This window comes from Sturnus vulgaris, chromosome 17 (assembly GCF_052056855.1).
Source record: "Sturnus vulgaris isolate bStuVul1 chromosome 17, bStuVul1.hap1, whole genome shotgun sequence".
NCBI lineage: Eukaryota > Metazoa > Chordata > Aves > Passeriformes > Sturnidae > Sturnus > Sturnus vulgaris.
In genome coordinates this window covers 6,417,100-6,439,900 of record NC_142259.1, presented here as the reverse complement: position 1 = coordinate 6,439,900, position 22,801 = coordinate 6,417,100, and the positions used below count along the sequence as shown (strand labels likewise).

The following is a 22,801-nucleotide window of genomic DNA, read 5'->3' as shown; positions in this document are numbered from 1 at the left end:
GCTCTTTCAAACCTGCCTGCCCTCCCCCTTCTCTTCTCTCCTTCACCTGCCTCGGGAAGAACAAGGAGAACTTGGTTTTCCTTTTTTTTCCTCTTTATTTCTTTTCCCCCTTGGTTCTATGTTTGTTTTTCTTTCTTTTTTTTTCTTTCTTTTTCTCTTTTTTTTTTTTTTTTTTTTTTTTTTTCTCCTCCAAGCGATATCGTGGGTCTGTGGGATCCCCGCCGTACAAAGAGTAGGAAAACTCTGGGAAGTCGGGGTTTCACCTTCCCAGACAGCAGACGGGAGCTGTCCCCTGTGTCCCGCTGGAGCTGGGTTCGGAGCGGCGGGTCCGGCTCTGTCCCGGGTGCTGGTACAGAGCAGTCCCGGTCCCCCGGGCTGGGTGGCCGCGGTCGGGGTTGGCGATTTCGAGAAGTCTGGGCTGGCAGCGCCGCTTGTGCCCTGCTCGGTGCCAGGAGAGGAGCGGGCATCCCTTCCCCCGCAGTCCCCGCTGTCCCGTGGCAGCTCTCGGGGACTGAGGGGGCAGCGGGTGCATCTCGTGCTGTCGGAACACAGAAATTCGGTCCCCTCTCCTCCTTCTGGGGGTCCTGGGGCTCGGCCCGGCTGAAAGGGTGTCCCGCTGCTTCAGGTCACTGCCAAGGGTGGCGTTGGTGACTTTGGGACCGGGGTGCTCCCTCGCCTTTCGGCAAATCCTGGGCTGGACGTGGGAGAGAACCCCCTTCCCTGAAGATCCCAAACCTCCCTCATTCTCACCTCCACCACCTCCACCCCCTGTCTGTCTGAGCTACTCGGTCCCTTTGCCCCCAGAATCATCCTCGTCCGCAAGGCAGGGGGGACACGAAGCAGGGGGACAGCAGTCCTGGGGTCGGGACGGCTGCCACCTCTACATTCCCGGTTCTTGTTTTGGAGATCTGGGCCACACCCGTGAATGGCCCGGGTTGGGCTGGGGGAGAAGAGGGGCACAAGTGTCTTCCGGCCGGTGAGTGCCCAGCAGGGCCGGGACTGTCCCCAACAACTCGGAGTCACCAACTGGGGGCTGGGGGTGGGCAGAGGCAGGCGAACCCCCGTTCTGAGCCTCCCCCGCCCCGTCCCGCAGAGCCCCGAGAGCCGGAGCAGTTCCCGGCAGTCAGATGATGATGATGATGATGATGATGATGATGATGAGGGCAGGGCTGACTTCGCAAGACGTAGCTCGGCGTCAGAGCAGCTGCCATTTTAGCAGATGGTGCTAAACGCCCCCTCCACCCCTCGAAGGCTCGACTTTGGGGTGCTGCCTCCAAACTTGTGTTCTGGATGGGACACGCTGCTCTTCTCGGGCTTTGGGGGGAGCAGTTCACCCTAAGTCAGCAATACTCTCAGAAGAGGCTGAATGACACAGCTTTAGAGCTCAGCAATAGAAACTCTTTTCCCTTCCTGAAATCCCACCGCAGTTTTGTATCAGGGCTTGAGGAGGACAGGTGAGGTTACACTCCTGGATCCCCAAAATCAGTCTGTAATGCAATATGGTCTATCCCTCCCTGTCCCTCCTTTTGCAGCCTCGGTGGGTTTATTTTGCAAGGGATGCTGCCGTTCCCCATCAAAGGCTGGGGGGACCGGGACCCTCTGCCCCTCGAGAGCAGAGAGAGGAAGGGGAAGCGGAGGATTTACAGGAAAGGCTGGAGCTAGGGCTGGGCTGGGCTTCCCAGAAGACATGAAATGATGCGTGTGAAGGGGAGGGAGAGGCGGGGAAGCATCGCGTTACACGGGGAAATCAGATGTGGAACTTTAATGGCAAAGTGGGGTACAGGACCCACTCTTTTCTTTGCTTTGTGAGTTTGTGTGAGTCTGTTAATGGAAGGGCTTATTTTTCCAGCTGTAAACTCTATGGCTGAGTTGTTAGAGCCCTTTCCTTAATTACAAAGTTCATCTCCTGTTGTTACTTTATAGCAGCTCCTCTTTCTCACACATGGGAGCTGAGCATGGAGGATCCATGGTCAGGCTTCCAGAACTGGGGACACATCACTGTGTGTTACTCTTCTTTCCCCAGCAAATCCCCTTTTGGGCTGTTTATTGTGCAGAGGCTGTTTGCTCCCTGGCTGTGTGGAGAAGGAGGGAGGCTGAGGTGGCCTACACTCCAGGTTTATTTGGCTTTACTGTCCTACAGCAAAGGATTATCAGCCTGGGGTTAAGGGCCACACAGGCTCTCAGTTCTCAGGCATTTCTAGAGTTTTGATAGGGTGGAAGTTGCCATCAAGAAACTTTTTCAATTTTTCTCTGCGTTTTCCTTCTTTCTCCTGTGTTTTACTGGTTTCTACAAAGAATAGCTCCACCCATGTTCCCATGCTGGTATTCCTGGATGTGTGGTGCAGAGTCCACTGGTGTCTCTGACATCCTTAAGATGGGATTGTATGAAGCTTCCCATCTTAAAATATTTTTTGTCATTTTCTGAGGCTGTTTACCTTTGCAAAGCAGAAGTTTGATCCATAGCCCAGGCCTTAGAGAGGAGAATCGTGGTGTGAATAGAGAAGTGGAGTGATAAGCACAGGCTCTGAAAAGTTTCTGGAGTGGAGAAAGGACCCAAAATACCTTGTTCCTAGAATGAAATGAATTTATGTAAGAGTTTCTTCTCTGGGATCAGGGAGCCAGCTCTTGAGTAATGGCAGAGAGCAGGTTTGGGACATCCCTTCTGCTCCCTTTAGAGATGGGAATCTGTAGCCTCCCACTCCCCACAAATATTTTCACCAAGGAGAAAAGGGCTCTGTGGGTTTATATTTGGAGTTTCCCCTCTTGGCAGGTTAATCTGTCAAAGGGGATTTCTGGAAGTGCAGTGTTTGCCCTTGCACAGCTCAGGAGCTGTTTCACTGGCTTTGCCCTTTGGGACAGGGCTGGCACACAGAAGGTGAAGAGCAGCTTCCAAGCATCTCCTCCCCATGCAGCTTCCCTGGGAGCAGCAGCACAGGATGGCATCCCTTGGCTTCCCTGAGCTGCTTTCCCACAGTATCTTGCCTGGAAGGGAGGTTGTGTTCTTGGGAATAGCTGAAGTTGAGCACTGAGATGAGGACATCTCAGGGGCATGAACATGTATTGAACACTTATGTTTAAAGACTGTAAACATTAAAAGTCACCAGAGTAGAGCAGATCCTCAAAAACTTTAAACACTGTGGGTTTTCTAAGGACTGTTTCATAGAAGGCACAAGTTGGAGTTTTAAGGAAAAATGGCAAATATACATCCCAAAACGAGTGGTTTTCATTGTTAAGGTTATTCATCCCTGCAGTGCTTGCTGTGGGTTTGCAGGACCTGGTGGGGAGGCAGAGAAGATTTCTGGGCTGGAGAGGTCCAGACAAACATGCTGACCACTTTCTATGAAAAGTTGGTCTGTTGAAGCAGGACTTTGCCCTTTGAGAGGCTGTATTTTGATCAGCTCTGGGGGCTTTTTAAAACCATGCACCCACCATGCTGCAGCAGCCTTTGGGGAGGCAATGCCTGTGTAAAACTGGTCCAACAGTGCCCTGGATGGACCCAGCACTGGGAGCTGTGGCTGGTTTTGGGCAGACCCAAGAGGCAAAAGGCAGATGTGGCCGTGGCTGGTTTGTGGATGAGTGTAGGGAGAGGATGTGGGCTGGGAGTGTGGCTGGGGCTCCATCCCACTGCCCTGCTCCTCTGCTGCTCTATCAGAGCATCCTGGAGTGTCCATTGCCACACACACATCCATGTGTGACTCGGATGCCAGGTGTGTGTTTTTAGCAGAAAGGAAATGAATTAGCTGGGAAAGCCCAGGGAAGGTTGGTCTGGTGTGAAAGGATGTCAGGAAAGGGAAATAGGGAATGAAATAGGGAATTCCCAGGCATAGTTTGGTTGAGGAAAAACTGGCTGGGATCACCTTGCTCTGCCAGCTGGGCTATTCCCAGCAAATGTCAGTCTTAGAGCAGAATACTGAAGTGCCACGCTCTGCAATCCTCTGATTTTCAGTTTGGTTTGGTTTAGGGAAAAAAAAAAAAGAAAAAAATAATTTTCACGTAAATTAAAATACTTTTGATCTTTGTCTTTCATTGAACTTTTTGCTTCAGAGAGAATAGATTAATAAACACTTTCAAATGGAAAAACATAGTTTGGAAAGGTTCCCCTTTCATCTTTAACATAGAGCTTTAATGCTAACCTGAGTATGAGTTGGCTGTTCCCCCATTCCTTTCCCTCGCTTTCTTTTTTTTAATCTTAACAACAATAACTTTGCTTTTATTGTGATCATTCTGGCCTTTACTGGTCACTTTTTATTCTTTCCTTTTTTATTTTGAAGTCAGCACGTTAAAAAAAATCGCAATGTTATTTTAATCAGACCAAATGAAAGAGCAAATCAGAGCGAGAATTTTAATCTGCCCCAAGCAAAACTGCCTTGTACATCTGTCATGTTGGGATTAGTGGAACTCTTTAAAGAAGCTGCAGACTTTTTAAACAAAGTATTAAACATTTGTGACCTGATTTCCATTCTTACAATATTCTCATTAATAAGAGTGCAGGCTGAAAAGACATCTGTTAGGTCCTATTTATTTTAAGAATATTAAAGGCTAATAAGAATATTGGAGGGTGGAGGTGTGGGGGGGGGAAGTCTAAGTACAATATTTAGAGCCAAATCTCAGAGCTGCAGTTTTCCAAAGTGATTTTGGGTCTAACTTGGTGCAGGGTAGAGGGAAACACAAATCTTGGACCTCGAGTTGGATGCTCCATGTTGTTGTTGTCCATGTGGTGGGTTTAGGCTGTTGGTGCTTGTGTGAGGCTTCCCCTTGGGCTGGGAGCTTTGCCTGGGGCTCCATCCCTGTTTAGGGAGTGGAGAAGGGGAAAGTCTGCCTGTCCAAGATAAAATTTAGGCTGAAATGGTGCAGAAGCAGAGATACAGTCTTAAATTGTACACAAACACAACTAGCATGCATGTGCCACATGCACTCATCCTGTGCTGCTTTGGACCAGCCAGGCAGCAGAGTGGAGAGGGAGTGAAAATGTCCTTCATGGGCTTGCTGCTTGTTTTTTGCTTCATGGGAAGGCAGTTAAAGTAAATGGCCCAGCTTGGACCCCTAAGGAAAAAATAAAGCCAGACATGTGCTGGGTAAAGTACTCGCTGAAAGAAGCCTTCAGTATTAACGTGCATATATGGTTTAAGAGAAGGTTGCTGTCGACTGCAATCTTTGCATCTTGTTTATGCTTGCTGGGTAAAATATTAACTAAAGCATCTGAACATAAAGTTCTGGTGTGAAAGAATATCAGCAGGGGAGAGCCATATGGTGCCAGGCTGCTAACAAAATACCAAACGCTGGAGATTCCTTTTTGCAGAAGCCTGAAAACTCTCGTTCCCATCCATAATACATGAGTTCACGCCTTTGATTACTCCAAACATTAGTCCAAGTGGTGCAGGAGTCTCTTTGGAGCTTACACAACTTAGGGCACGCCGTGCTCTTCCCCCCTCTTCCTTTACATAAAAGAAATCGATGTCGAGCTGTTAAGATACAAATATCCAATATGCTGTAAGACAATATGTTTCCGAAACTGCTGCGTAAGCTGCCTTCCCTCTAATTAAATATAAACTGCAGTGGGGACTCGGCTTTCTTCGTTCCTCTGCTTGAAATTGTTTGGCAAGCCTGTGGCTCTCCCTAGGACAGCATCTGCAAGCGAGGTTGGTGCCAGTTTTGGGGAAGCCTCCTGCTCCTTGTGGGTGCAATCAGAACCTCTCTGATCAATGCTGAGGGCTATAATCGTCTCTCTGAGCAGCAGCTCCCAGGCACATTTATCGGAGCCCTCTCTGCAAGTCCAGGGTCGGGTGTATTCATCAGTAAAGGATTCAAACCCAGCATTAGGAGGATCCCCTGGTGAATATTATTATAAGGTACAAGAGATGGCTCAGGGGAGCTTTCATGCACACAGTATTTAAAAAACAAGTTATTGCTGGCAAAATCTATAGGTGACAGTCTGAGGACTTTTGAAAATCTCTCTTTTTAAACAATCCCTTGAAACCAACAATTTGACATTGAACAACTTGTGCTTGTCACTGGGCTCCCTGAGTGTGGCTGGTTAAGGTTCGTGGTGAGCACCCCACATTACCTGAACACCTACAGGGTGCAGAGAAACCTCCCCAGCAGCTGCCTTTGGTTAACCCACATTTCAGAGCTGGAGCCTTTCCCTGCTCCTGGTGTTTCTCCAGGTCTGGGTGGTGGCTCTCTGGCAGCCGTGGGTTTGGTACCAAAGCTTGCATTTGAGTCACCTGTTTCAGCTCTTGGACCTCCAAACCCTCCAGAAGCACATGAGGTTTAGAACCTCAATGCTGAATTAGGCTTTCCTTTTAGCACTGGCTCTTCCCATTGTGGCTGTGTGGGCAATGCAGGCTGATGGGATAGTAATTAAGTCAATGCCAAAACACTGCTGGTTGAATGGTTGGCAAAAGTTAGATGGCAGGGAAGGGTCAAATCTGCAATATTATGTCCCAAAGAAAGGCTTTTCTGGGGAGTTGCTGGCTTAAGTGAAGGTCGCAGGTCAGCTTTGAGAGAAGTTGCCTTATTTCAGCCTAAAACTGCCTTCTCGTGGAGCTTGAAGCTAAAATTGAGCCTTTCTGAGGGACACGTGGCCAGTCCTTGCTCTGCACCCAAAGCCCAAATGCCTGTGTGGGAATGAGAGGAAAAGAAATGAATTCACTTCCATGGCAAAGGAAAAAAATCTTTATTTGTAGGAAATCAACATCTTTGGGTGGGTGAGATTCTGGGTGAAGGTATGCTGAGTGAATTTAGCCCAACTTGAGTGGTTCTGCAGAGAGGAAAGGGTTCATCCCTCTAAAAGCTGATGTGGCCATGAGCATGTCTGGAGTCCCAGCTTCTCCTGCTTTTGCATATGTTTCTCTTCCACAATTCTGAAGCTTTGCATCTAGTGAGCTTCTGGCAAGTGGAGTTAGAGGTTTGTTTGTTGCCCTCAATATTTTGATGTAATTAGTCAGCGAGTAACTCGCTGCTTTCGCCCTGAGAAATGCGCTCTCCAAGAACACAAGTGACAGGAGAGGATTAATAGCCTTCTGGAGAGAGCTGCTCCATTTTTTATTTAATAAAAAAGAAAAAAAAAAAAAAGAGAAAAAAAAAGTGCCTGGGAGCAATGTTGTTGCTTTAAAAAAAATGACATTTGAAATGGTTAACTCTGCCTGCGGTGTCTCAGCAGAGCTCAGAGTTGTCAGCTCCTGTCCCACATTCTCTAGAAACTTTCAACTCCCTCTCATCATGGAGCAGCTTTCCTGGCTCCCAGGGAGGCAGGTGGCTCTGGCAGGTTGGCTGCTCCTGCTGCACTCACCCACTGAGCAAGGACACCCTGCCAGAAAGGGGAGGATTGGGAGAAAATTATTTGGAGAGGAGAGAAACTTCTGACTTAGAGGATAAGAGCTGGAGCCTGGGGTGACTGCACTGCTGGGGACTGTGTGCTTCCCCTGCTCCTGGCTCAGTTTTGGGACAAAACTGATGCAGCACAGAGGGCTCAGCCCTTGAAAGAGGCAGGAAGTGGGGATGAAAGCTGCTCCAGGAGCAGTGCCCATGGGCATCCAGCTGCTGCCTCACCCTCCTCCTTGTCCCTGCGTTGCATTCCCAAGCAAGTGAAGGCTGCAGGAAGGACAGAAAGGTATCACTTGCCTCTATTTAATTTCAATTACACAGAGCCTGCAGGAGCGCTCAGAGCTGTGCCAGCAGGGCTATAAACTCAACATATTTGATGATTCTCCTTTTTTTCAGGCAAATGGTGCACAGCAGCCGCCCCATTCAGCAGCAATAATCCTGGGGGGCTGTGACACTCATGCTGCAGTGGTGACTCCTGTTTAATGAGCTGACCCTTCAGAAGACATTAATTGCCTCATTTCATGGTGGGCAGCGTGGCACCCTGTGCCTGCCCCAGTCTGGGGGTTCTGGAGAGGGAATGGTTTGGTTTGAATGTGCCAAGCCCGGGAGGGGGATGCTGGTGGGGGCTGAGAGCCAGCGGGCACTGAGCAGAGCTGCCTCGTACCCCCGGGGAGTTGTTGCTGCACGATGATCTCACCTCCTTTTATGCCTTATTGCTTCTGTCTGCCTGACTCCATATGACACACGCTTACGTGTCAACTTTTCACTTCTTATATGGCAGCAGAGAGAAAAGGCTTAATATCATAAAGACAAGCTGGCAGCTGGGAAGTAGCCCATTTAGTCATCTAACTTTGCGTCACAGGCACTGCCAGCCCCTTCCCTGGCTCTTCCAGGCAGCTTCTCCCTCCTCTGCCTGACCTGGTGTCACATGTGGTAGAAATCCCTGTCAAGAAAAGACCTACCTGAGCAAACCCTGTTGATGGACCCCAGTTCTGTGCTGGGGAGCAAGGCAGTTTGTGTTCCACAAACACATCTGTGTGCCCAGCTTGGGCCAAATTTGGGCAGAAACAAAGTGGGGTTTTGTTTAAGCCTTTGGGGTTTAGCAGTTGTTTTTACCCAGAGCCTACAGGGCTGAGGGTGAAGTGTCACAGCAGATCCAAAATAACTTGGGCTGTGACAGAGCACTGGGGCATCTCAGGAGGTTTGGAGCTCAGAAAAAAGCCAAGAATCATTGACAGCTACATCTATGGATGGCTAAAATGGTAGAGGGAAGACCAGTTCATATTTCCCCTGTTTCTTCTACTCTTTCCCTACACACTGGGGAAATGTTTATTTTCTGCTCAGAAGCAGGTACTGAACCCTGTGCTGCCTCATCCCAGGAAGGCTGTGTGTAGCTGGCTTTTTACATTTGGTTTCCCCTCAGTGCTCAGCCCCCTGTGCAAGCACCATGCTTGGGCTCTTTCTTCTCTTACCCCTTAGTTTCCAAACTGATAATGGAGTGGTTTGGATGCAGTGTGTCAGATACTTGAGCCAGATCAATGCCTCCAACTCAGTCTGACATCCATCCATGCTGGGAGAATTTCCCTGTGCAGGCTTACAGCAGCCTTGGGGAAGGTTTGGTTTCAGCAGTGCTGATGCCTTCTTTCACCCCTCAACATGTTGGGGTGGGCTTGTGTTACCAGTCTGGGGACAGCCCTGTCCCCATGCCCACAGGTGAGGAGATACACAGAGGGCTGGTGCTGTGACTGCTATCGTGGTGGAGGTGGAAGTGTCCCAACAGCTGGGAGAAAGAGAGGTGAATTAGGGGAGTCTGGGAGCTGAAATCCCAGACTCTTATTTGTTCCTCTGAATCTTCATGGCTCCTTCCTCATGATTCCACCCTTCTCCCTGTTCATCTTCAGGCCCAGAGTCCTCATGTTGCCCTGGAGCCCCTTTGTACAGCACAAAGAGCACACACAGCCCTGAAGGTCCTCCCAGACCTCCTCAGGTGGGGAAGGACACCCTTGCCCAACGGCGGCACTGCCAGTGGACACACTCTGTGTCCCTGCTCTCACCCTGGCTTGCACAGGTTGTTTTCCCTCTCCTGCGGGCTCCTGTGCATCAGCAGCACCACGGGAAGGGTTTTGCAAGACTCTTGTTTCCTCACCCTGAGCCATCAGGTGGTTTCCTTCAGCAGCAACTATCTCGGGGCTGCTTCCTTCCCACTGGTCCAAGACATGCTCGTCCAAAAGCATCTCCAAGAATTTATCTGCACTGAATTCTCCCGCTGGTGTTTCGACATGCTGGCTCCACAGAGGCTTTCAATTTGGTATGAAAAGTAATTATTGCCAGGGTGCAGTTTAGCTGTTGTGTTTTACAGTGCTGGTAAGGTTAAAAGAAATAATAATAATAATACAAGAAAGACTCAGCCAGAGTAACTGCCTGCAACATGCTATTTGCATTTTTAAGGAAATACTTCTTTGAGACAGCTTGGGTGAAAGGTCGGCATTTGCATATAAATGGAAAAGAAAGTGTGTGATGCTGGAAGTTACATCTATATTATTTTCTCAGCAGTGAGCTGCTGTACTGGAGATTAAGGGACGCCGTTTGCATTTGGCTTTTGTTGAATAGGGAAGGTACCAGGAAAGGCAAATTAGAACAAAATAATGAGGGAAATGTGCAAGAAGAAAGAAGCAACATCCTGTTTCTGAGAGATGCTCTCCTGCATGCCTGACACCTCACACACCTTCTTGCACATGGGCTGGGCACGCGAGGATGAGTGTGGCTGAGAGGGGCTCCCTTTGCATGTACAAAAGGATGGATGCTGGGAATAACGACAGTGGCAGGAGGGGTTCCTGCTGTGAATAAGCCTGGCAGAAAGGAGGATGATGATGCTCATCATTTGGAAGTGATATGCCGAGGCTTGCTTGTTGTTTCTTTTTTTTTTTTTTTTTTTATATTCTTATTTTCTCTTTTCATTCAGGCTCAGGTATGTTTGGAGAAGAATTATCAGCCATCTCGATGAAGTTCCTTCAATTGCAGTAGGAATATTCACACTTTGTGGCTGGCAGGGCAAAGGCAGGAGGCAGAGAAATCCACAGCTCAGGTTTTGCTCCTGCATTGAAGGGATCCACATTGGTTGAGAGATTTTCCAGGCCTTGCTGCTGCCCTGGGCTTTGGGAACACCACTCTCTGGTGGCCCCAGTGCTTTGTTTCCCCTCTTGTTGGTGGCCTCGCTTGCCACACTCAGAGCAGCTTTGTGCTTTGACAGCTCCCCCACGGAGCTGGGGGAAAATTGGATGTTGAACAATGTTCACTCTTTAATCTTTTTGATCAATACTTAAGAACACCGTGCAGACAGCAGCGGTGCTGTGGGCATGCGGCTTTTGTTCCTCTCTGAAGAGTACACAAGTGGTACAAGGATGGAAGGTGAAAAATATCTCCTTTTATACCTTCTGCCGAGTCCTGCTGCTGTGTACTGTGCTGCTGCCACTTGGTAGGAAAAGAAAAAAGGCTCTAATAAAAACTCTTATTAACTGGCCATGAACACTGGAGCATGAATATTGCTCCTAATGAGGAGACACCATAGCCTCATTTACTTCCCCGGCATTGTAGGTGCACAGGGCTTCAGCTCCTGCAGCCCTGGATGATACAGAGAAACAGGAGTGAATGTTGGTCCTTCCCTAGAGCACAATTTGGTGTGCAGAGGTGCTGGGCAGGGGTGGAAAGAGGACCCCAGATGAAGGGTGGCAGCACAGCCATCACCACGGGCTGGGGATGGCAGGTCCCACAGCAGGCTGATGTCTGTACCCTGCTCCTGGTGGATTTTGTTAATGAACTCCACCGTTGAGGGTTTTGCTCCCTCTCCAAGGAGCAGTTTTCCTTGCTTCTTCCCATTGCAATATGTTTTTGTGCTTGGGGAATTTGAATTTCTTTTGTGATTCAGCCAATTGCTCACTGTCGTGTCCTAGAGTCCTGGGGAAGGGGGTGATTCCCTGTTCCCATCAAAGACCTGACAAAGAGTTCAAGAGCATGCAAAGGTGCCAGGTGTGACAGGGCAAAGCATGAGCTGGCAGGGTTGAGGTGACCACGGAGGCTGACACAGCTGCCTGGGCAGGGGTGGCAGCTGACAGCATCAGAAGCAGGATGAGCCAAGATGTGAGGTGGCAGGGGCTGGGAAGGAGGACGTGAGTCACTGTGCCTCAGGCAGTGCTGGAGGAGGGAGCCAGGCAGGGGATGCTCCCTGGGCTGCAGGAATGGCTGGAAAGAGAGTGGCAGGTTCTTGTGGCTGGAAATGGGGAAGCAGCAGCACGGTGCTGGCACTGACCTGTCCTCCTTCCCTTGGCACAGCCTGGTGCTCCCCTGCTGTGCCCCGTGCCCCAGAGCTGAGCAGGCTGTACTTGGCTGTCAGCACCGAACACCTCGGAGCTGTGCTGGTGCTGAGCCAGTGGCTCAGTGTGTCAGCAAGGCACGCTGTGCTGCAGGGGGCTGTTTGGCAGGGAAAGCACTAGAAAGGCTTGTTCCTACTGAAATCAAACCCTTCCTTTCCTTTGGGTAATGGGAAATAAAAGGTCAGAGTGCACATCACAGATTTCATGACGTAGCAGAGTGGGTTAAGCCAGCACTGTGTGCTTGTTGGGGCAGTGGAATCACAGATGCAGTTCATTGGTGCAATGAGTTGTTGGGTCTCTGGACAGCCATGTAGTGCTGGGAGGCACCCTCTGGCTCTGTGCTGCCGTGAGAGGATGTGGGGATGAGGAGCAGGGAACTCATGGGCAAACTTTGTGAGCTGTGCAAACTCAGTCATGGGGTCAGGTCCCCACAGCTCAGCCCCAGCTTTTAGGAGGAAACTGCTCACGAACACCTAATTTTTCTTTTTATAGAGATTACAAACCTATTGAGACTTCTTCCAGGGGAGAACATCAAAGCTCAACATCCCCATTCCTGGAAGTGTTCTAGGCTGTGTTGGACAGGGCTTGGAGCAACCTTGGGGTAGTGCAAGGTGTCCCTGCCCAGGGCAGGGGGTTGGAATGAGATGAGCTTTGTCTTTTCCAACCCAAACCATTTGATGATCTTCCTGGTGATTGCCCAGCTCCCCTCTAAATGTGATAAGGGAAACTGTCTTTAGCTTAGCAAATGAACAAAGTAAAACCACAATCCAGTCAGCAAAGCTACATCTCCCATCCATACATCCCATCTTAACTAATTATTAAATCATATTTGCTGATAAGTATGAGATGTAATATCTATTACACAGCTGTTAAACCTCAATTAATACGTTTTAATGATCAGTCGTTTACTGTGCAATATACAATTAACATCCGGTATTAGATCTTAAATTAAATGCGTGTTTGGGAAGCTAAATTTGCAGCACTGAACACAGCCCTGCTGCAGTAAACAGAGATAATTGCCTGGAATAAGCAGCATTCCTGTGCCTTGAGAGGGGGCTAAACCAACACTCCTGGAATCGGAGATGAATGGAGGAGAATTGCTGAAGAAGCTGGGTTCTACTTTTTCAATGTATTTTGATTCCTAAAGAGGTTTTAATTCCTTTCCTTTGGAAAAAAGCACCCTGATGGAGAGCTGCTGTGTTCCTGCAAGTGGGAAGGCTGAGGTGCGTGGGGTGCCAGCTCAGAGGGGTCTTTACTTGGCAAATGCTGGGCAGGAGCGTGGGGCTATTAATTGTGAGTCCTGGGGCTGTGTGAGGGCGTTCAGTGCTGCAGTTTGGAGCTGAGACTGAGGCCTTAAATCAAAGATAAGGCTCATGTTACCTGCCAGCAGGAAAGCTCTCATTGCACCGAGGCCTTGGGGCCGTGCAGGGAAGTAAATTCAGTTATGGGTGCTCTTCAGGCAGTGGCCACAGAGCTGCTTGTGTGGGCAACAAACTGCAAAAATCCCATAAACACAGAATGGTTTGGGTTGTGACCTTAAAGACCATCTTGTTCCAGTTCTCTCCAGTCAGGGACACCTTCCATGACTGCAGGTTGCTCCAAGCCCTGTCCAACCTACTTCAGAGATGGGGCAGCCACAGCTTCTCTGGGCAGCCTGTGCCAGGGCCTCCCCACTCTCTGAACAAAGAACTTCATCCTAACAGTGAATCTAAATCTCTGGTTTAGTTTTAAGCTATTCCTCCTTATCCCATCACTATTTATCCATGTAAAAAGTTGCTCTCCCTGTTTTCTATAAAATGCAGGGGTGTCAGGCAGCCAGCAATGCAGAGGGGTGCAGCAGCCCAGGAATGGCTTCTCTTAGAGAAGGTGTAAAATTTGGTTTTGAGGTTTTTTTTTTTAAATTCGTATAAAGTTGGGGCCACAAAATGCTCCCTCTGATCCCTTGCACTGCTGCAGTGCTCTGAGAAAGGAGCCCACAGTGTCTGGTGGGATGCTGAAGGACCCAGGCTGTTCTCAGCATGCTGCTGCCTCGTTAACTCAGGACTCACCTTCCCCATGAAAAATGCTCCTGAACAAAAATGAAGAAAAATTTTCCTCCCTTTCTTTTTCTTTTCTTACACTTGGAGGAACAAATGAAGATTGATATGATTTTCCTTTAGTCTCTCAGTTTAAATATGCAGTGATGCATTTTATGAAGAAAGGAAGCCTTCACCCCCTGTGTTTTCTCTACAGAACCTTCCCCTCACCCCATCACTTTGCTATAGCAGGTGTAACCTCTGCAGAGATTTGGGGACAGGGTGGGGCTGAAACTGGGGCTCCCCTGGCACTGTGAAGACATGTGTGAGAGCTGACTGCCACCAGGCATCCTAATTTTCTATTCATCCTTATCCCAAAGCTTCCTATGAGGTTTGTTGTGTTTATTTTTGGGGAACTTTTCTGTGATTCTTTGGAGGGCTTTTTTTTTCTCCTGGCAAATTAATACTTTCTTTTCTCTTTGGAAATGTAAAGTAAAACACACATGAGTCTGATTAACACCCCAAATGCTGTCGTCTCCCTCTCATGTTTCCACATCATCTTGCTTGGGATTGGATGAGGGTGACTCAAACATTTCAAGGAACTCCTTCTTTTGTACCAGGATTCCACACAACTTGCAGGGCTTTGGTTTACAGCTGTAGATATCCCAGAAGGGGACAGAGAGATTTAAGGTTTGGGAAAGAACATTGTTTGGCAGAGGATGGTGGTGGCTTGTCATGAATGTTGATGGGGAAAAGCAGCCTAAGACTGCAGAGTGTGCTCCAGTCCTGCCTGGGTGGGTGGTACTGAGGAGGGAGATGGGGGAATGCTGGTTTCCTTTGGGATGTGATCCATCAGGCCAGCTGAGCATCGAAGTAGTTTTCCATGGGGGTGTGGATGCAAGTGCTGCAGGCTCTGAGCTATCACTGTCCAACCTCAGTGCTGGGAGGGGACCCCAGAACGTGCTGTTCCCTCCGGGTTCTGCTTCCTGTGGGCTAAAAGATGTATTTCAGGCACTATCCCACAGCTCCTCGTGGGTGGCCCAGGCAGGGGTTAACAGACATGTCCTTCACAGAACCAGGGAGAGTCGTTTCTGCTGAAGCCAGGATCCGGAGGGAGCTGGAAAGGGCAGAGCCAGCAGTGCAAGCTGATCCTCCCTGGAGACCAGATGCATTTAAGCAGCATGGAATAGAGGAAATCTGATTCCAGTGTTGACAGAGCTGCCTTGGCCATTCCAGCTGGGCTGGGCAGAGGGACTGGAGCAGGCTGGTGTGGCCAGCATACCTTCAGCTCAAGGCTCCTTCCCCCAATACTCAGTCCTTTCCTGCCTCTTGCTTAAAGGGATGGAGGCATGGGACATCAGGATGGGGCTTTGGCAAGGATGACACGGCACTTTGAGCCAGATTTATCCACAGCAGCTTCCAGTTTTCACCCTCTGCCTGTGACTTGGGCTCACATGAGAAAACAAGCCCAGAGAGGATGAGTCTTGCTGATTTTTCCTCCTTGTGGTTGAATCTTATGACATCTCATTCTTTCAAAACTCTTCTAAGCCACCGTTCAGGTTATCCAGGACCCATTGTTTGTACAGTTTAACCCTCTCTCTGCTCCTATCCCTACTATATCCCATAAAGGATGCTCTTGTTTTAAAACACGCTGTTGGGAGAAAGGTGCTGAGGGAAATGCTTTAGATAAGCAGGCAGTGCTGGCCTATGAATGTACTATTGAAACATCTTTATTTCTTCTTATTTGATATTTCCCCTCTCTTTTCTCCTTTCTTCTGTCCATTTCTAGCTTCTTTCCCTCATTTTCCTTGGTTTTCATCATCTGCTTGGCCATCTGTGCCTCCCCACTCCCTTTCCTCACAGCTTCTCTGAAGCAGAATAATCTTTCAGCATCTCTTGGATTTTGTCTGCAAGCTCTGAGCCTTTTCTGAAGGTCCAGGCCAGAACATAGTGCTTCAAACAGGGTTTGGAGTCTCTAACACAAACGATTCTCCTGTGACACCTAGAAAAGTCGCCCCAGCTGCCCTCTTGGCTTCAGAAGAGCTTTTTTAGGACAAATACATAAAGGTGACTTTGACAGTCACCTATCTTAGGAACCACCTTGAATGTACATCACCCAAAGATTGAATTATCCCAGTCTTTCAATGTTGATTTTCAACTGTTAGCAGTATACTTTGCAACTGAGGACTGAGCTGAGCAGAGTTGCAATGTTTTGGGTAGGCTGAGGGTGGAAATTTTTTATGGTTTGAGCTCTTGGCCTTGGAACAGCATCCGGGGGTCCTGCTTGGGGCATGGAGACCCTCAGGATTTGTATAGCCATTCAAGAAAGCAGCCAAGGAATAAACACTGCATTTCTACCTCTGCTTGGTGCTGCTGACAGGATGCTGGGCTGACTCTGGGTCCTGACCCCACGTTCCTCTTTTCCTCCCCAGAAAATGAGTTTCGGGGTGAGCTGCTGAATCAGAGGTGGACCAGTGGAGAGAAGATCAGCAGCTGCGAGGGAGCCGCCGGCCTGCAAGGCACACGCATCAAGGTGAGCACACAAGCAGGGACATTTTTAGGACAGTGACACCCCCCCACCACCACGTGTTGGCCATGGGACAAGGGCCACATGTGCTCCAGCTCCTTCTGGACCAGCTGCTCCTGGGGGAACGGAGCCTTTCCGGTAATCACAAAGTGATGGGCAGGGCTTGGAAATCTCCTCGCTACAGCCAAGCCTCCTCTATAGTGAATCCGGGCAGGGAGAGCTTCCAGCTGTCAAAGTTTGGCTTGGAGTGCAGATATTAAAATCCTTGCCTTCCTCTCCGGTGCCATCCTTCAAGGGTGGCTCAGATCTGGGTATTTAGGTCACTCTCAGGCCTGTTAAAATAAACCCTTTCTCCAAGGCGCCGGCTGGTCGGAAGGAGCCCCTTGAACACCAGGTGAAGCCGTGGTGCCTTTGGAGGGGACAAGCGAGCCATTCATCCCCACCGGGACCCTGGACAGCTCCTGGGGCTCAACACAGCCACTCATTCGCCGCTGCAGCTGTGGCTGATGAAAGAGGTACAGCCAAGGCTGTCAAACCTCCTGGCAGATTCACTGCCAGCCGATTAGGAAGCTTTAATTAAGCAGAGAACTGGGCTGTTCACTGCACAAATGGTGCTTCCTGTCCTATTTTGGCCTCTCCGTAGTCAGGCACTGTCTCCAGTGCGTGGATGGACCCATCTGGGTGATGAGGAAGCTTCCTTAGGTGACTGATGTTACCAACTCTTCCTGTATCCCTAGATAAACCAAACCCTGGGAAAACCCCAAATCAGCAAAAATCCACGCTTAAAAACATCCTTCTTCACTAACAAGCTGTCAGCTGCACGCAGGTGTCGCCAGGAAAGATCACACCTTCTTAGAAAGCAGAGTAAGCAGTTGTTGCTATATTTAAAATGAGCTCAATTAAGGCTTTTCTATTGAACCTGCCAAATAAGCACTTAGGTTAGATTTAATAAGATTGTCGTATGTTAATAAAGTAATGATTACAAAAGGTAACATTCCCAGTCCCTGGCACTCATCTGGTGCTCTGTCTCTAACAAGCATATCACGAATATTAACCATTTCTTGCAATCCTCAGCCCTGCTTATCCATGTTTTATCTGAGTGCCTGGCTCGGGGGTGAGAGAAGGGGATGGGGAGGGGGAGTCTGAAGGGAGCCTGGATATTGTGTGAGCATGCAGCTATCTTATCTCATGAGGGGAGAGGTCCTGATCACTCTCTAACCTTTGGATCTGCATTGTGTGCACATGCTTGCACTTCTCTGTGTGCTCATAAATATATATTGTATTTAAATGTAGTTTTTCATGCCAGTCACAGCTCGTAATCCACAGGATGTGTAGCGGTGAAGGACAATGGGATGTGGGGCACGTTTACTTATTTATTTTTGCCTCTAAAGAAGTCCAGGCATGGGATAAAATTTCCCATGACAGGTTTGAAATGAGATCTCTGCAGTACTGGGGAGAGCTGATCTCTGCATGGAGCCAGCTGAGCCGGGATGCTGCTGCCAGGGCTCGTCCTGGATCACGGTGTCAGGTGGCAAAATTAACCTTTGTCTCCCAAATCTCTACTTTCCTATGCCATCGGGATCTACCTGGGAGGCAGCTGAATAGCAGGCAGGCTGTTGGTGAGGGCTGATTGCTGTCAGGACAGGTAGGGCGGTTGGTGATGGAGCCACCAGAGCCCATCCCTGCTGTCCCCTTCGCAGAGATGCATCTCAGCAATCCCCTCACATTGTGCCACTCAAGGATAATCTCATGGAAAAGGCAGCTGGCTTATCACAGAGCTGGAAAACAATGAGATTGAACAACTACAATTTTTTTTTCCCCTCTCCCCTACCCCTCCTCTTCTGGCATGAGAGCTGCCGGCACGCACGGAGCCGCTCAGGTCTCCCTGGCATTGGGACCGCGTGCTGTAGCACTTCCCAAGAGTCGAGAGGAAGGTGTGTGTCAGCTTCAAGCACGGCCTCTGAAATCACCCAGCCTAATGCGGGGCTGTCAGCGCTGCGGAGGCAGCGGTGCAGCTGCGCCTGTGTCAGATGTGATGCTCAGGAGCAGCTTTTCTGCTCCGCTTCCCTCGAGTGTGGAGGATGCTGCTGCCATCGCTGCGGAGCAGCAGCGCTCGGGAAGCGCCTCACTCTCAGCACTGGGTGCTTTAGAGGGGGGGCTGGAGCCTTTCTGCAAATGCAAAGTGACAGCACGGCTTCAGGAGGATGTTTGTGACACAGCTGGAGTGTCGGATTCGAGGTGGGTACAAGCTGTGGGTTTGCATCTCAACATGTCAAGGCAAAATCCTCCCCCTCCCCGACTGCAGCCCTGGAACACCGTGCAGGGTGTCCTTTCCTGGAAGCAGTCAGAGCAAAAGGCAGACGGGAGCTTATTCAGCTGAGAACAGGACTCACAATAGGTGGAATGTCAGGAGGATTTAAATCAAGCAGCTAGGAAGACCCTAAAGGAAGAAGAGGAAAAAAATCCTCCTAATCTCAGAGTGTGGTTATAAAATAGCAGCTGGGAGCTACTATTGGGCCTTTTTTTTTTAAAGTAGAAGCACACTGTTGATCAAGAGTGTTTCTTCCTCCATCATCCCTTATTTATTTATTTTAAAAATTCACAGCTACAGAAGGTGCAGCAGGACAAAGTCCTCCTCATTTTCTTCAATGAACAAAGATGCCATGGCACTTAACAGAGAGGAAAGGGGAGAAATTTGGAGACAGAGATCCAGGTCTCTCCACCTCTCTTCGGCCTGCAACAGCCAAGGAGGAATTCCATAAGAAAAAAAAGGAGGAGAAATCAGGATAGGCCATTCAAACCCATCCTCACTGAGAAGCAGTTTTGCTGCCTTTTCCCTTGAGGAGCTAAGAGGGGACTCTTTGGATCTTCAAGAGGGGAAGGACCAAGCAGAAAACCCTTTTTCAACAATTCTGCAGGAAAAAATGTAATTTCTTCTGGCCTCTTCCTTCTGCTGCCAGGCAAATATAAGTTAGAGGGTTTTAAAAACTAAAAATAGGGGCACTGTGTGTCTGTCTGTCCCCCTAAAGCTCAGATGCTTCTTCTTGCAATTGGCATTTTGCTACATCTACAAATAAGCACTGATGGAAGCTCTGCTGCTTTCAGTGTAAAATAAATATTCCTGCTGAATCCTTACCTCCCTTTGTCCAGCTGAAGGGTTTTTCAGTGTGTTTATTTTCTCTGAGGTCTGTGGTGCTCTTGAATACATATAAAGTATTACTGCTGACCGGGGGGAATTTCAGCAGGGCCTTTAATGGCAGATTTGCATAGAGCTGTCGAAGCTCAGGCACACCTGGGCATCAGCACGTGCTGGGCTCCCAGCGGGTTTGTGCTCTGTTATGTTCCTCAGGCTTCCATTGGAAAGGGAATGTGTATTAAGACAAGAAAGGAGAAGAAAATGTCAACCCTGTAGATAGTCCATGAAATGAAACTTCAGATCCGTGCTGTATTGCTGTCTTGGCAGCAGAACAAGACCTCGACTATAGAATCTGGCTGTTAAAATTCACATTGTGCTCGAGTTAAACTCTTTTTCAAGTTTATCTGTCTGAACGTCATTGATTTAAGTCTGCAGCATTGACAAATTCTCATTATAACTTGTATTCTGCTCGTGTCAGGGAGCTCCTTAGTGCAGGGGAAACAGGATAGGGGACATTTCTTACCTGTAGAGAGAAAAGAGGGAGAAAAGGGACACACAGAGATGAAGTGATGTTCCCAAGGTTACCTTGACTAGCACAGGCACTAACACTGATCTGAATCCTGAAGGGAGTACCCTGAGACCCAGCACAGGGTCCTTTCCTGTAGTGTTGGGTTAGGAAACTTGCCAGGTGCTGATTTTGATATAATCTTAGAGATAACCCATGGATAAGGTGAGGAGGTGTAGAATGAACCTCTGTTTTTTCCAGCTGGACTAATGTGCTTGTGACTGGCATCTGGCTGCAAAAATTTATTTGCAGGTTTTCTTTTGGGCTGCTTTGTTTTCATCCAGAGTTAAAGCAATAAGACTGAAATCCAGACAGCTCCTCAGCCTGGCTGTTATGTGAACAAGAGAGAGACCTAATGAAAATAGCCTGTCGGTCTCCAGGACTGCAAACATGCACTGTGTGACCTGAAATTTCACATTAAAACGATCTGTCTGGAGGGCTTCTGGCTGAGAAGGCAGCAATAAAGGACAATGGTTTCATGTAACCTTCCTGCATCTGAGCCTGATAGCACGGAGGCTCCAGAAGCACAGTCAGGGCTCTGCCAGTTGTTTAACTTGCCTGGGAGGAGCAGGGGCTGAGCTCCAAAATGGATCTTATTCCTGGTGTTTCTCCACTTTGGAGGGAAATGAGGATTTTTGAGGATGATCCTGATGTTGGTTTAAGCTGAAAAAAAGAGCTTGATGGTAGAAAACAGGATGTGGGAGCACAGAGCCCTTGCCATCCCGATGGTGATGTAAATAAAACATTATAAATACACAGCAGTGAGGCTGTGTCAGGTTCTCTAAACAAGTAATGGGGTCTTCCCTATGGGGAAAACTCCCAATAATTTAGAAGTTTGGTGTTGGGCTGTTTTTTGGTGTTGGATTTTTTTTGTTTGTTTGTTTGTTTTGTTTTGTTTTGTTTGTTTGTTTGGGGTTTTTTGTTTTGGTTGGTTGGTTTTTGTATAATAGGCCAGGCAAGGCAGGCTATTTGGCTTTTTCATTCTTTGGTCCTTAGCAAGGTTGGGTCACCAGATGTCCCTTCCAACCCTGAGAATTCTGTGATTCTGTGGGTCTGTCCCTGCCTTAGGTGGTTCCTGTCCCCTTTGCCTGTGTGGTGACTGAATCTGCTCCCTCTTCCCAGGGTGTTTGATCCTGGCTTGAAAGAGGAGTGTGAGGCAATGGCAGGACTTGCTCTGAGGTGCTGTGGTGTAGTGAGGAGCCTGGATGCCAGCTCACACAATATTTAACTCCTGAACACAAATGTGACCTGAAACGGGACCTCCTCTATTTATAGATGAGCAGCTTCAGCCCATCCCACCCTCCTGGCTAGGAAAAATGAAATTTTGTTCTGCTTTTCCATCCTGTCCGTGTGGGTCCCAATCCCTCTCTTTTTTGGCCAGAGCTGGCCCAACAGGCGCTGCCTTTTGCCCTTCTCACAGCCTGACCTCCTCTGCCACTTTGCAGGAAACCCATATTGCCAGGTCACCACCCCAACACACGCCAGTTCCCTGTGAGAATTGTCAGAAAAGGGGGAAAAAAAGAGAGAGAAAAAAGAGAATCTCTCTGAAATTGCTGTTGTTTGGAGGCTCCCAGCAATGCAAGGTGCCGCTGCGCTGGCGGCGTGCGGCGGCATTAGGGAGCGAGCTCAGGCTCATAAATGTAATGAAGTCCCTGTGACACCTGCTCCTCTCCACACTTTAAACGGGAGCCATTGGTCCACAGGGAACCAGGGCTTTAAAAATACAAATTATAGTAATTGTCTGCTGTGTTATTGGGAAGATTGTAATAAACGTGGAGCACAACGCTGCCGTGCCATGAGCTGAATGCTGACAGGATGCATAAATTGCTCCAGGTTTTGATTCCCCCTCACCCCCCTCATATTTTTTTTTCTTCTTTCCTCTCCAACATGCCCATCAAACAAATCATTGCATGTTAACATTGAATTTCTGGAAGGTGGCAGTGTGAAGGAGAGAAGCGCTTGGGGAAAACTTTATTCCTCCTCTGAGGGGTTTTTTGCTGTGATGCCCCAAGGGCTTGGGGACATTGGTCCCCTCTCCCTGCCTGCCCAAACAGCCTCCCTCTCTCTTTGCTGCTCCCAAACCTCAGGGAAAGCACCAAGCATTGCCTCCTTTGAGGGTGAGGAGCCCTGGCCCTTCTGCTGGGACCTGGGAGCAGCATTCACCAAGATGTTTTTAGGGTGCCTGTAGGGATCCAGCAGCACATTCCCTACCTGCACCATCCCTTCCGCCAGTGGAGCAGCACAGCTCCACGTGCATGTCCCTTCCTGCCCCTGGACCAGGGAGAGCAGAGATGGTGTCCCTGCTCTGTCAGGGCTGCTGGAGCCATGGAACCTCCTCATTTAGCAATGATACAGCAGCTGGTTTGTTCCTTCTCTAACTGAGCCTGTAGAGGATATTCCACAGAGAGTTTGGTTTTATTATGTCAAATCCCACTTGTAAATGGTTCTTTCACCTCCTTTTCTCTCTCCTTGTAATCTCTGGGGGAAATGTCCCACATGGTAACACTGCAGTAAAACCCAAATTGCCTTCCCAACCTACCAGGCTCTGATCCCCTGCCCTGCTCACACCCCGATCTGGCCATTCCCCCTTGACATTTACTGCCAAGCACTCCTGCCTGCAGAGAGAACATCTGTGTCAAGAGCAAGACGTAAAACAGTTCTTTGACCACTTCAGGAGCTCCTCTGACAACTTTAATGAAATCCCATTTATATTATTCCAGCCACATCTTTGTGCCAGGCCATGGAGGTCCCTGCTTTCTTGCTCCCACCTCCAGGCACTGCCTGGTTTCAAAGGTGCTGTATCCCAGAGGTGGCTGCACTTCAGACTCCTGCTACCTTTTGGCATGTGGTGATGTTTAATTA

General features: G+C 48.9%; 1 protein-coding gene and 1 long non-coding RNA gene across 10 annotated transcripts in view; one reads left to right on the top strand and one right to left on the bottom strand.

The window, feature by feature from the left end:
- Positions 1 to 22,801, top strand: part of MYT1 (myelin transcription factor 1) — a 64,519-nt gene that overhangs the window by 6,073 nt on the left and 35,645 nt on the right. For 8 of the 9 annotated variants that reach the window (XM_088174805.1, XM_088174812.1, XM_088174803.1 and 5 more), the window contains one exon: positions 16,144 to 16,244. In XM_088174805.1, the coding sequence (XP_088030931.1) occupies positions 16,144 to 16,244 (101 nt within the window). Of the gene's footprint in view, positions 1 to 16,143; positions 16,245 to 18,309; positions 18,477 to 22,801 lie in introns of those variants that run through there. The other variant, XM_088174811.1, reaches the window with a different exon arrangement.
- On the bottom strand, positions 75 to 1,078 carry LOC148221801 (uncharacterized). Its single transcript, XR_015807367.1, has 2 exons — positions 751 to 1,078; positions 75 to 629 (listed from the first exon to the last, which is right to left on the bottom strand). It is a non-coding gene; the product is annotated as an uncharacterized LOC148221801 (long non-coding RNA).